Source organism: Myiozetetes cayanensis, unplaced genomic scaffold (assembly GCF_022539395.1).
Source record: "Myiozetetes cayanensis isolate MyiCay16 unplaced genomic scaffold, myiCay2020 scf5-8, whole genome shotgun sequence".
Taxonomy (NCBI): domain Eukaryota; kingdom Metazoa; phylum Chordata; class Aves; order Passeriformes; family Tyrannidae; genus Myiozetetes; species Myiozetetes cayanensis.
Genome location: NW_026087742.1, coordinates 28,890,803 through 28,905,109, shown reverse-complemented (window position 1 = coordinate 28,905,109; position 14,307 = coordinate 28,890,803). Strand labels below are relative to the sequence as shown.

The window sequence follows — 14,307 nt, the reverse complement described above, 5'->3', positions numbered from 1 at the left end:
TCTGTCTAGTCAGCAAGTAGGATGAAAGGTTTGTAGGGCCAGAAACCTGAGACCTAAGAAGGCACATTTCTCTGAGCTCTGGTTCTTAGGACAGGATCAGGCTGCTGACACAGTGCTTATAAGGATGTCTTTGAAGTACACTCTCCTGCCAGCATTAACCTGTGTCACCACTCTGCTACTGCTGGGATGTGAAACAAGTAAGCTCTCACTCATCTCCATTGACCCAGGAAAAAAGGAAGCCACTGGATCTTTCAGTCCACCGAATTCAGATGCCCTTAGTACTTTTTAGGGAAAGCAGGTGTACCTGCCAATATGTACAATCCATTCCTCTTGTTCAACTCCCATATTCAAGCATGGTAGTAGGGATGGTAGAGGGTACATCAAAAACTGTTTCATTTGTTATAGAGTGTTTTTTCTGTTAGACTATCTGTGAGGTTTTTGAACCTGATGATACCTTTGGCTTCCATAACTCTTGTAGCAGTAAGTTCTTGGAGAGTAAAGTACCTTTTTTATTTGTTTTAAATTGATTATCAACTAGTTTCATTACATGCCCCCAGTCTGCCGTGGAAAGCTTTACTGAAGAGCTGTTTTCCATTCGCTTTATCCACCACCTTCCTTATTTTTGTAAATATTGATACTTCTCTACAAATTGTGCTCATTTTGCTCACCAAATGATGGGAACCCAGACTTTTTAGTGTCTCCTGATAAAGCATTTGTTCCATCCCATCATTGTTGTCACTGAGGCTCATGCTGCAAATTGTGAGACTGGCTTAGAGGGTCTTGCTAGAAACCCATCAGATTAGAAACCCGTCAGATTCTTTGCATAAAAACGAGGCATTTCATAGATAACTCACGTTTTAGATGCAGATCTTTCCCGTCCTGGGCTTTGCAGGAAGAAGCAGCCCCTTTTCATTCCAATTACTTTTTGTTTTGTTTTGTTTTGTTTTTCCGTTTTAGAAAAGGAATTTTTTTGTCTGGAGAAACGGCATCTTGCAGCGCAAGCCACGGAGCGATGGTGACACTCAGTGGTCCTGGAGGAAAAGTGCACTTTATGAGTTGACGGGTTTTTTTCCACTTTATCGGGAAGACAGTGGTAGCAAATGAACCTTCTACACAGGTGAGTGCATAGCACTTAGCATAAGGATGAGCCTCCATACTGTGCCGTATGGATTCATATAGTACAGGCATATAAATTAACATCTAGCCTATGTAAGTGCTTCTTTGCCTTTTTCACACTCATTTACTCACTTCAGTCTGGAAGTGAGACCACCACTGTCAGGTACCTCAAAAGGAAAACTCTCTTGTGGTGAACTGTTCATTGTACAAACTACCTTATTCATGCAAGTATTTTAATTATGCCATTTATTTTTTATAACAGTGCCCTAAAAAAGTCAGAATCCCTTTGGGGCCATCTTGTGTGCTTACAATCCTCCTCTTTTTAAGGTGCCCACTTTCAACTACTTTTAAGAGCTTCTCTTTGCAGAAAATTCCCCTGCTGTCTGAGATGCTAATTACCAGATTACCTGTTAGCTGCCTCCCATATTATGTTCTTCTAGACCTTGTTTTTTCACAAGCTGAAGCTGCAAACTTTGCAGGAAATTTCCAAGTTGCCTCCAGACCATCTGAGCAACCAAGACCCACATAGTAGCTGTGGTGAGGTGATGGGAGGAAGTTTCCTGGCCATTTGCCCCACTTTTGCTTACACATAGCAAAGGTTCCTTTCTTGCACTGGAAGATATATCCTGTGGATGTCACTAAGGACAGGGAGAACCTTTCAACAGTCAGAAGAACTGAGCAAGCATCAGACTGCCCACTCAGAACAGCTTAACTCCCTAATGTTTGCTCCAAGACGCAGAGACCTCACCAACTTTTACTGTACACTCCTATCTTAAGGAAGCTTGCCACACAGAAGCTCTTTTTCAACTCTCTGCTTTGTCAGCTTCCACAGACCCTTTCAACTGCAGCTGAACAACCTCAATCTAATTTGAAACTACAGACTGGAAATAATCTGTTTGTATTCTTATTTCACATGCTCGGTTTTCTTACTCACCTAGTCCGCACAGGTACAAGGTGACAAGACTTCATATCATCAGCAGAGTAATCTTGGTGGGCCTTCATCTATTTAGATCTAATTTCATGGCCAGCTGATCATACAACCTCAAAAATAGACCCTTGTCAGCTGTTTATTTAGAGGCAGGAGAGCCTGGCTCATGGCCGCAATGACTACACGGGGTTACAGGCTTCAGGTTTTATTTATAACCTTGCCATCTGAAGTTTAACCAGATCAGAGGACCTTGATCCTGAAGCTCTTTCAGTCCAGTCCAAATATCCAGAGGAAGAAACTTGCCAGGAAGGCAGATGAAAGACTGCAGGTCCCACTTTGCTTCCTTGGCAGAGCACCATCAAACAACCTCTATTGAATCCTACAATGTCTTGAGAAGGGGCAATTCTAGGGGAAAAACTCTTGGAGGCCTGTTCAGTTTTGTCACATTTTTGCTTACCTGAGGTGAACCCTGTCCTCTTTTTGTATCAGTTGTCCACAGAAGGAATCAGTTAGTTCCTCAGGTTTTCTACCTCACCTGCTTCCTAAGCATTGCTGTGAGACTATTATTTTCCTTTTTTCCTGTCCCTACTGGACAGCCTCAACTGCCCTTATGCAAGCTCTGTTGATCAGGCAAAGGGCTGTCAGACAGGGATTCCACAAGCAACTCTGGTCACATGACCTGCTTCACTTTATGTTCCTTTTTCTCCCTTTTTTTTTTTTTTTTTTTTGTTCTCTCCTGGGTACTTCCTCTTCAGAAGCATCATCACTTCCCAAATCCATAGCTCACCTTGTTCCCTTCTTCTCCATTGACCCTGGGCTTGTTGACTTCATAGCTTTATTTCATATTTATGGCACAACTGTCCTGGTAACTTCTTTTTTGGTAATCAGCTCTGTGAAACTAGCACCAATTTTTTCTTATCTAGCAGCCCATCTTTTATGTGCTACCTTGCTAATGTCAATGCATATCCTGATGAGCCATCTGCATACCCTATTCTCCTACTGTATGTGTTGCATCCTGAAATTCCTCAGATAGTTGTCTTTAAGTAGTGCCACAGGTAAGGATTAGTCATTTGGGTTAATGTCTTGACATGATGGGACTGAGTGTTGCCAGACAGTGAACTTGGAGTAGGTGTTATTTTGGTCTCATGGCCTTCCTTGCCGAGGCATTGTTGCACAGTCCTTTTCTGTCTGAATGAATTGGTAAAGTATTTCTTTCTTAGCCTTCCCTTGCCTGTTCCTAAGCCTCAGTTACTACACAAAGATGTTCATAGGGCCATGTAGTAAAACAGATCAGGGTTAAAAAGGTTGGGGTTTTTGTTTTGGTTTGGTTTTTTTTCTTTTGCTTGGAGTTTGGTTGTGGACTATCGTGTTAACTAAATTGAAAAGGTAGCTCAGAGATGGGACTTGGGGAGGAGAGAGAGTTAAAGCACTAAGGTGACGAAAAGCAAAGTATATAACCATGATGGGCACAACGCTTCTCTTTTTCAGGCATTGAAATCTTCATCAGCTGTCAAGTCACTGCTTTTTTTCCAGGTTGCACATACTTTATTTCACTTGATCCCCCAAACTACTGTGTATCAAGCCAGAAATTTAGGGCATAGATGAAAGGAAATAGGGTGTTTCCAATACAGCAGGGAAGAGCAATGAAGTTTTCCTTATAGAAGCAGAAAACTCAGGTTGCAGAGCCAGGGCATACTACTGAGAAACCTTCTTCGAGACATCTGTGAAAAGAAAGAGGAAAGAAAAGGCAAAGTGCCTGATGAATTTTAAGGAAGCTATCTAAGGACTATAAGATCTTACAGAATGAGTTTCAACATCTTTTTTATCATCGACATAGGCATTTCCAGTTGCATTCAGACTTGGGATGTTGTGAGGACTACACATGTGAGGAGTGTATGGAAGTTAAATAAAAATAGATCCTTTTAACTTCCATGGTATGCTTAACCTTAGTCTACACTGAGATTAATACCTGGGCTAGAAACTGTGCCCACAACTAGTAAGTACATCCCAATTCAACTTCTAGTCCAAGAAGGCCCTATATCACATGATGGGATTAAATACAGAGCAGAGGTGGGATGCTTTGTTTGCTTACCACCAGTCCTCTACTCTGTTCCAGCTGTTCCCACCTTGGAACCCTGTTAACACTAACCTGAACTGCAAAGGAAAACATATTCTCTTGCTGTGCGTTCATCTGTAGAAACAAAAGACAAAGGGTGATGAGCTGCAGAACTGCATGGTAGGGTAATGCCAAGCTTCTTTCTCTGTAACACAACCATCCCACTATCTTAATGTTTCACTCTTCAGACTGTAAATGCAGGAACAAAAAAGTGTCTACAGTGGGTCAGACCAATGGTCTGTCTCCCCGAAACGTGTCCCATACAACTGTAAAATATCATCGTATGCATTGTGGTACCTTGTAATGCAAGAACATTTTTTGTAAATAGAGAAACTTTCAGTAGTGTGTCCTGATAGCCTTGCCTATTTACTGACAATTAGTATTTTCATGTCAGGTAACGCTTTTAAATTTTATGTACTAAGCATAAAAATTCTTGTACAGGATGAAATAGCAAAGAGAGACCATATTGGGTGACAGTATTTAGCTCTGTAATGGCTGGACTGAGAAGTGTCCTCCTCTTCTTGCCATGCTATGGGAGGGGGAAAAAGAATGGAATTTAGTATAAAACACGTAGGCCTGTGGTGCTGCTTTCTAAATCATCAGTGGCAGTTTTCCCATTTTGTTCTCAAATTCTTTTTTAAAAATAATTCTTAATGTTCCATCTGCTGTTTTCTCTCATACCTAGCACAGAAAAGAAACTCAAAATGACAAAAAGATCTCTCTTCTGTGTGCTGAGAGTTCATTTAGAGCTTTAAAGGTAACAAATTATTTTCCTATTACCCTCTGAGACATGGAAGAATCTGATGGACGGTAGGATTGTTACACTATATATGAAAAGCATACAACTAAATTCTGGCTTCTAATGGATCAGGGGGGCACTACATAATACGGATTTGAAATAAATTCCTAAGCATTCTTAAGAGAGCTAAAGAGCTGGAAAAGCCATGTCAAGTTGACAGAGAAGTCTTCTTTCCACAGAGATGTCTCTTGAAGCTAGAGGAAGTAAACAGTGTGTCATTTTGAACACCTAACACCCTACAACATAATCATAGTGCCAGGCAGTCTCATCTCAAGAACTTTTCTAAACAAGTGGTTGTGCTACTTGAATGTTAACATCTTGCACAGAGGAAACCCAAGCTTGAAGTTGCAGGAGGAAGTGCACTGGAATAAGGGAGTTAAGAGAATAAGGGTCACAGACAGAATTATGTCTGAGTGGGGGGTATAATAGTTACTCTTTGCTAGTGTCAGTGAAATCTCACCTGGCTTATAGTAGTCATAGACATGCACTGTTGCTGCTTTCAGGTTCTGCACTTCAACGTCTTGTTCCACTGAGATGTTAAGCTTCAGAGAAGTCTCACCCAGCTGGAAAGAAGTAAGCAGAAAAGTACTGGTCATCTCAAAGTCACCTATATACCAGCTTTACTCCTTCTGCATCAGAGCTTTCTTTGTCTATCTTTCAAGTTTCTTCCACCCTTTTCCTCCTGGTCAAAATTTTAGCCCACTTGACCAGGCTAGAAATTTTTATTTCTAATCTGTGAAAGTCCCAATGCAAAGTACTTCAATTGCTACTTCTTGAATGGGCAGTTCCCTGTGTTCTTCCTCTTACCTCTTCCAAGTAGATTGTGACTTGGTCTGGTTTTATCTCTGTCTTTTTCACTAGGGGTATCTTCTCCAGCTGTATAGGAAGGCAAGAGATGAGCTTGGTTAACATCAGCATATTGGCCTTCTCTGTCTCACACCAAGTTTGGTATTTGTCAGTGAACCACTGTTGACTAAAGCACTAAGCCTAGTCAGGGGATTAGTCAGGCCTGTGTTCCTCAGCTATAATGGCATTGAGATTGTTGGGAGCACAACAGGCCTTAGAAAATATTTTTTCAGGTTTGGATCAAGTGTCCTTGAGCCATGTTCCTACTTTCAATACTTGTAGCAAAGGGAAAGATGGTTAGTAAGAGGTTATAATGGATCTTCCTAGCTATCACCTGGAACAATGGAGCATGCCATTGGACAGCCCTAAGAGATTCCACACCACTTTATGGAATATCCCTTAAAAAGGCACCAGCAACTGCAAAGGGTCTCAGTGCACTCCAGGTGATTCTAACTAGGTGCTTTAGCTCCTCTCTAACTTCTTTCTGCATGTGCAATCCTTATTACTCAGCACGAAAAACTGCACAATCGGTAGTGCAATCGGAAAGTTGCCTTGTGAAATAGCCCTCTATATTTGCACTTCATTTTTAGTAAGATAAGTAGTTACCATTCTTCAGCAATTCTTACATGTTTGGATATTTCTGGCTGAGCTACATCTGGAAAACAGATTTTGCTATCTTCAAGGAAGGCCAGAGGAAAAATCTTACCTCTTTCACAGAGCTCTGCACAGGAATGAACCCTGACAGCATCTCCACCTCCACTAGGGCCATGTTACTGGTCCCACGGTCCCCTACATAACTGAAAAGAGTCAGGAGAGAAGCATATTAGAAGTGGAAAGCATCACAGCATTTCTAGGAAATACTAATGGACACTTCCAAACTTTGCCCTGCTCTACAGTGATATGAGAGCTCAGTAGCATGTATACCTGATGGAAGAAAGGGACAAAAAAATCGCCCCCATCTAGTCACTCAGTATGGAGACAGAATGTGCAGCAAATGTGTTATGGTTAATGTTTTAATGCTTCATGTTGCCCTCTCCAACAGATGGAAGTGACCTTTGCTGTTACAGGTTGAGAGTGGCAATGTTCTCTTTCAGTAAGGACAGTAAGGCATGGAGAATATGGATCAAGACTCTCATCCGAGACAGATACATGCAAGTGAAATATGGATAGAGTCTGGAGTTTCCTATGTCCAGTTCCAGCAGAGGTTCCCACTACAGGCTAATGCATCTCAGGGCTGCTTCAGCCCAGGCTGCTAAGTGTCCCACAAGGTGGGAGCTCTGGTTCTTGGGAAAGCTGCCATCTCATCTCCTAGTGCTCTGGGAGCTGCTGAGCTAGTTGCTGTGGTTCTGCAAGACGCGGCCAGGGCATTGCCATGCTCCTCCAGGCCTTAATTCTCAATTAACAATCTCTTTGGGATCTATGGAGAAGAAGAGATCATCCCTGTGTCTTTGTTTCCACAGACAGGGTTCTGGTCATACAGCTGAGTTCCCAATTCTTTACACTGAAGAAGGAGCCTCAAGGGATCTCATACCTGACAGACAGATGGATGTCAAGCTCTTTCCTGACTCCATCACATTCTCTTGGTACTGTTTCCACATCCAGGACAAAGACCTCTTCTGTTTTTGGTGGTGGGGTGTTATAGTACAAAGTGGTCTGGTGGGGGAGAAAACATTTCTGTGAAGTGCCCCAAAGCTTTCCTGAGTGAGCTAAAGGATTACCCGTGCCTCCAGCTTTTAACAAATAACCAGTGGCTAACACAGTTGGAGCCAGATGCACATTCAGTTCAGAGATGTGCTGTTTAGCACATAGCATCAGAGACACCTGGCAAATGTAACCCTCAGCATGGAGACTCAGCCATTTGTGATACAAGTCCTCATTCAGTCTTATTGGAAAAAAATACTATTAAGGTGTAAGAAAGTACATTAGCTAAGACTGCCCCACAAGGAGAAAGAAGTGTAGCTGTTAACTCTTGACATGCTAACAGAAGTTCTAGGTCTCAAGAGATAAAATACTGGCAAAACAAGTATAAACCTCAAAAAAAAGACAGAAAAAACAAAGAATCAGAAAAGGAAAACTCAGGAAGACTGATGATCACACTCCTCCAAAGAGAATCTTCTTCCACCTGCCTGGTGACTGACAGCCTGGCCAACAGGTACTCATCAGATGTCTTATGCTTATTTACTGTATTCAAGTATAGCCAAGTAGTATGAGTCCTAGTTACCTCCTACATGCATTAACAATAAATATTTTTTGAATCCTCTTGTCTATACACTGCTTGCAGATTCTCTGTGAGTACCGTAAAAGATGGCTGAACAGAAGTGATCCAATAAGGGAAGTTTTCTCGGGGAATGACTTTGAATTCCTTGCTGCATGAATGGCTCATAAGTGGATCACTATCATAACTGCCAGAAAAATAAAATGTATCCTCCTGATAGACCAGTTGTGTTGGTGTACTGGAATAAGACCTTGGTACTACATCACTCCTCATCTCTGCATGTGATAACAAGCCAAGGAATATTACACCAGAATACATAATATATAGTGCTCTGCTCCTGAAGCTTGACATCAGCAACATACACTCAAAATAGAAGCAGGTACTGTTTTGTGTCTCATTACTCCTGACTTCAGATCTACTGGTCTCTTAACCATAACATGGCTCTGTAGCATGGGACAGCTAAGCTGAGTTATTTCTGAGAAGAAGATACCAGAGATGGTTGCAGTGAAAGCATGACAACACGGGTACCTTCATGACAACCTGAGTACCTTCAAGCTTGACATGATTCTGCCTAGAAAGCAAAATCCCACTCAGAATTTGAGGCTATAGAGCTTGCTTGGAGCCAAGCCTCACTTCAATAACCAGAGGCAAAGCTTGACAGCTCTGTTCCTTATGTATACGCACCTGTACATAAACGCAGCCGCTGCCAGTTGCTTGCACTGTGTACGTCCCTGGGACACCAAGGAGAGATGCCTGATGCAGGACCAACTTGTTGTTCCTGTGCACGTGGAACTCCAGTGGAGAAGACTCCTTGCCTTTCACCATCACCTTTACATCTCTGATCTCCTGAGGAATCAGGGCTGCATACTGAGCGAGGGCCTGCAGGCTAACAACTGTGTCCTGAAGGTAGAGAATCAGTCACTTTGCTGTGGAGCTGTGCAGTACAAAATCCAGCACACTAGTTCAGGCACTGCAGGGAGGACCACAGTCCTCATGGCCCTGATTCACACTGACACTAGTGGGCTCTACACCACTAAGTCTATGGGTAGGGTCTATGCCACAGGCAGCAGTATGACTTCTGTTACCTGGAAAAGGTAACTTCTGAGCCCTGGGATTAGCAGTCCCAGACCCTGAGTAGTCCCAATTACTCTACACAAAAAAGTTTCCCCATAGCACTCCCCTTCCCAAGCAGGGCTCATATGCGTTTGTCAGCAAAGGATGGATCTAGAGTGACATGCATATGAGAGATGTGCACGTCACTCCAGGCACAGCATCTCTCTCTTTCTCCCATGATTTTCCATGGTTTATTACCTGTGTGGAAGCAAATCCTCCGAAGGCATTTCTCTGCCTACTGAGCCAGTGCACAAGTTTGCTCACTGATGCTTCATTGAGTGACGAGTCTGGTTTGGAGACATGAGCCAGGACAATGTAGGCCACTGTCTCGATCATAGAAGAAGATTCTTCACCACCAGAATGGGATGCCAGGAGCTCTGCTGATGGGGGAAGAAACACAGGGAAGAGAAGAACTGTAGATCCCTATGAACATCAGCTTCTCCTACACTGAGACTCTTTGAGGACTGACAGTTTCCAGTACAGCATCAGAAACGCAAGTGCCTTTCTGGGGCACCTTAGAGTGCAGAAGCCAATCCATCCTTTGGGGTTTTTTACCTTGCAAGGTCCAGTGATCTGTGATAGGCTCCATTTCTTCCTTTGAAAACACAGATACATCCAGGCCCCATATCCTCAACTAGTTCCTCTAGGAAAAAATTCCCCTAAAAATTGGTGAACTCTGAACAGAGGTTCTCTGTTTAAAGTATACTCCAAGTCTTACTCAACTCTGTGTATATTCAAAGCTATGTCTCCAAGCTTCAGCATTTTTGCTGCTTCTGGTTTTACCTAGCATAGTGTAATAGGACCCCCTGTGTTGAAAAACTCTAGGACTCACTTCCAGTCAGTTTTAACCTATTGTACAAGAACTGGTCACTCTTTGAGGGAATGTCACTGGCAGGCTACTGGAGGAACAAGACTACACAACTTACTTCATTGGCATCCTCACTGTGCAGTGCATAGGCTAGGACAATTTAAGCAAGAGCTGGGCTCCCACCTAAAGTTCAAGCTCAGAAGTACTGCAAACATCTGAGTCTGGTCAAATATTTTGCTGCAGTGATAGTAGGGGGCTTACCAAAATTCGGCTAAGAATTTAACTTAATTGTGCCAGTGTAGACATTTGCAATGGTACAAGTGTGAAAAGCTTAAGGCTTTTAAATTCAAAGTCAGTTTTCAGAACAAACCTTCACTTTTGAAAGAAGAACCATCAAATCTTTCGTTTGCATAAAAACAGCCTAAAGACTTTAGAATATAGCTCAGGTTCTCTATGGAGACCTTCATTACTTCATTATGTTTATCACAGCAGAAAGTTCTTTCCTTGTTCCACATGTATACTCACAGAGGCAGCTCTGACAAGTATTACATTCAGTGTGTGCAATTCTACTCCTTCCAGTTTGCCCACCAGCTATTCTGTGAAACCAGCTGGCAGCTTGAGTGGCTATACAATGAGCTGCACTCTGCAGTGGTAGCTGATCAGACTGAGAAATTCTCTCTCCCTCTTTCCCTTAGTGTTATTTTTCAGCTCCCAATGTAGTTCACCATACTGCCAGACAAACAAATGGAGGGCGGAACTTAAACCAACTCCAGTAACATTACCAGCTCTTTAACCATAGGCTTAGGTGCTTTGAACCCCCCACCCCAGCATCCTCATTCAGGACAGAAGCCCATCTTTTTCCCAAGTTAAACACACAAAAAGAAGAAAAAAGCTCAGCAGCACAGCAATAAAGATGCATCTACCCAAGGGCCCTGAGCTGAGTAGAGAATCAATGGGGAAGCAGTCAAAAGATTTGAATTCTTCAGGTAAGTGCCCTGATAAGCACCTGAATAGACATGGTGAGACAAGTTTCCTCTGCAAGATCTATTGTACTATATATGAATTGCTAAAGAATGACAGGAGCACCAGAACTCAAGTAAGCATTTTGACCACACAAATTAAGCATGGATCACCTCTGTTGCTTTTGATTAGAAATTATTTCATGGGTCTGAGGAAACTAGAGGCTCTCATAGCTTCAATACATTATGATTTTCTGACACAAAAGCCTATTTCAGAATAGATACATTTAACAGACTACTGCAGTTAAATGCTAAAGATGTCAGACCTTAAACATAGTTGTTATCTCTAGGACTCAAAATCTTCTCAACAGCAACAACCTACCTGTTTCCTTCTCTAGCATATCCAGGAGCTGCTCTCTCTTCTCCATGTCCTTACTCAGTGTGAAGACATAAGCCATTAAAGCCTTGACATAAAGGCTTGTCTCGTCAAGTGTTACGTTCTTAAGACAATGTAAGGCATTATCCAGCATGGTGTCCTGAAAAACGAATCCAAACCAACTGAATTTCCTCTGACCAAACAAAACATTGTTGTGAACACCTATTCCAGATACATATTTGATTTACTTTATTGCTAGGATCTATCTCATGGCTGTGGAACATGAAGTAGAGTGGACAAAACATCACTGTGGGTCAAAAGCAAAGGTGTGACTGGACATATCACTGGGATAGGGGATTGCTAATGTACTGGAGAATCCAGCTGTGGGAAGCATCTGGCAATACACTGGATCAGAGTTGTCAAACCTGCATGCTGTAGGTCTTGGACCCTAAGGGGGTATGATGTTGTTTTTATAACTATACCATTAAGCCTGGAATATCAGTTCTTTTTTGCTAGAACAGTCTATACTTATCTTGTAGATCGTTGCTTTTATTTTGGGGGAGGGGGGGGAGGGCATTGCATACCTGAAAGAGGGCCTTTTTATTTTCCTTTAGCTCTATTGATCAATTGCTATTGCCTTTCCCTGCAAGCCCTTGTATTGTCATTTTGAGAGACAATTGTTTCCCCTGAGATCAGCTGGGACAAGCAAGTCTTCTGCTTTGCTGAAAATCAGGCCATCTATATTAGGAATTCCTTGCCAAGTTCAAAAGAGAGAACCTTTCAGCACTCAGGCTGGGTTCTCCCTGAAGCCACCGGCTGGGGAAGGAATGAATGGTGGAGCTGGTTCCTAATCCCTGCAAGAGTTCAGATGTGACTTACATTTTTCTCCAGATGGAGTTCCATCAGCGCAGCAGTGATATAGGCTGTTAATGAGATTGTATCGTCCACACCACCCTGCAAGCACATAGATAATCATCAGAGAAGTACAAACCCAACCACAGATTGCCTGTCATTGTATAGTCACTGAAACTGCCTATGGATGACCTATCTGAGGGAGTACAGTAGCATGCTTCTGGGCACTCTTGGACAGGAAACAAGGACGCTTGCTGGATATCATAAAGGTGCATACAGCCTAGGCATCCCTTCTCATAGAAGGGCATGAAGCAAACTGTTAAGCAATATATTTTATTAAAAATTAAATATGTTACAACTGTACACTTAAACAAAGTGTGCTGGATTTGCACACAAGAAGGTATGCAAGTTTACCTATAGTTCAGCTGACTATAGAAGCTACAGGTTACTATGTGTTAAACAGGCTTTCAGGAGCCTCTTTTCACATCAGAGAACATTAATTCTTGGGGAAGTTCTGTTTGGATCCTCAGACATGAGACAAGACTAAGTCTAAAATGAGAGAGAAAAATTGGGCTAAGATGCTAATAAGCATTGTTCACACTGAATAGCAGAAACTTTGAAATGTAAGGCAGGCAGGGGTGCAAGACCTATCCCAAAAAGTTCAAATAGAAAGCTCAAGCTGCAAAATTAATGAAAGCCAGACAAGGATGAACAGTCTACATGTACACTCTGATTTTATTTTGTACTGCGCCCAAATTTTAAGAAAGAAAAAGCATAACCCTTTGCTTTGCTAAAGTGGCAGCCTGTGTTTTTTTTCATAAGCCTACCTTGTATTTAATATGAGCTATTTTGCAATCTGACCAGTCTGGATTGTTCATACCTTTACAAAGGCAATGAACCCAAGTACTGCCATGCTGCATATGCAGTGTTCAGTACCTAAGTATCGGGACATGTACACCAAGAGTTTGGTGCATTTCCAGCTATATTGCAGGATCATTTGGGGGATGCCATGATCCAGGAGAAGTCATACTTTTTGGGTGGCAGAGAGACAACTGTGTCTTCAGAGAATTCTATATTAGAGCACATAAAGTATTATTCTTTGTAAGGCATGAGAAGAGGGAGAATCCAGCCAGGGTATTCTAGAGAAGCATTAAAGTATAAAAATATTTCTCCCTGTGTGCTTGAAGTGCCTTTGCACAATTAGCTGTGTTGTCTTTTGGCTAGAGTAAAAATGAAGAAAGCTTAGCAGAGGTTAAAACCTCTCACAGAGGAAATGCCTGCTGTTTTAGGCCATGCTTTTTCATTCTGTTCTGGGAAGATGCCTTGGCTGTGCTAGGCCATAGGGACATTGCTTTATGCTACCGTGCACAGTGGAAGAGCCTGGGGGAAGCAACCCCAGTGCCTCACATTGTGTTCCTCCTGCTCTCACTCCCATGTCTGGCAGCCATACCTTCAAGTCATTGTTGAAGAGCTTGCCCACACTCTCAAAGCAGCCACTGGGCAGCTGGTGCTTCTTCAGCCAGAGCAGAGCACTGTGCACGTGATCCTTATCGATGTAAATGTAAGAGCTGGCTTGTCCAAAGGACCTGGCTACAAAGGCTGTCAGCCTGTGAGCAGAGCACAGAGGAATTCCATGTCACAGGCAGGAGATGAATCAGTAAGGATAATAGGTTTATGGTGACAATAGCAACTCTGGTCACTCACCATGTGTTGCCCTGGTCATCACCTTTCCCAAAGGCACTGTAGGAGCCATCATCATGTTTGTAGAGCAGCTGACGCTGGTAACCTGTGACAACAGGTGATAGGACGTGACTGTCACTGTGAGGACCTGTAGCATCTCAGACTGTATCCTTGCTGTAGGAATCCTGGCTTCACAGCAAGAGATTTCACCATGTCCTGCAGTCAGAGACACTGAGGCAAGCACACCACCCCCACACAATTCCCCATGCATCCCACAGCAACAGCATGACAAGAAGCAGTTGCACAGCATCACTGAAGTGCGCCACACAGCTGCTCTACATTACTGCAGTTGTTATGAGCAAGTGCTGTGGGTATCTTCCCTGCTGTTTTACAGAATGGTGACATGCTCAGCCACCTCATGCCTCCCCATGCTCCAGTGAGCCCCCACAGGCCCTTGCTGTGAATAAAAAGAGTGGTAGGAGTGAGGAGGAAGGCATTT

The 14,307-nt window shown here is 42.8% G+C and overlaps 1 protein-coding gene across 2 annotated transcripts in view; it reads right to left on the bottom strand.

Moving 5' to 3' along the window:
• Positions 1-3,566: 3,566 nt before the first annotated feature.
• The window catches only part of LOC126648485 (alpha-2-macroglobulin-like protein 1), a 28,571-nt gene continuing 17,830 nt past the window's right edge, over positions 3,567-14,307 (bottom strand). Inside the window, exons 26-37 of one of the 2 annotated variants that reach the window (XM_050331471.1) lie at positions 13,833-13,914; positions 13,579-13,735; positions 12,156-12,230; positions 11,283-11,436; positions 9,332-9,513; positions 8,705-8,920; positions 7,337-7,458; positions 6,512-6,602; positions 5,767-5,835; positions 5,420-5,522; positions 4,194-4,235; positions 3,567-3,765 (exon numbers count right to left, since the gene is read on the bottom strand). In XM_050331471.1, the coding sequence (XP_050187428.1) occupies positions 3,740-3,765; positions 4,194-4,235; positions 5,420-5,522; positions 5,767-5,835; positions 6,512-6,602; positions 7,337-7,458; positions 8,705-8,920; positions 9,332-9,513; positions 11,283-11,436; positions 12,156-12,230; positions 13,579-13,735; positions 13,833-13,914 (1,319 nt within the window). In that variant the 3' untranslated portion in view covers positions 3,567-3,739. The remainder of the gene's footprint in view (positions 3,766-4,193; positions 4,236-5,419; positions 5,523-5,766; positions 5,836-6,511; positions 6,603-7,336; positions 7,459-8,704; positions 8,921-9,331; positions 9,514-11,282; positions 11,437-12,155; positions 12,231-13,578; positions 13,736-13,832; positions 13,915-14,307) is intronic. The other variant, XM_050331472.1, reaches the window with a different exon arrangement.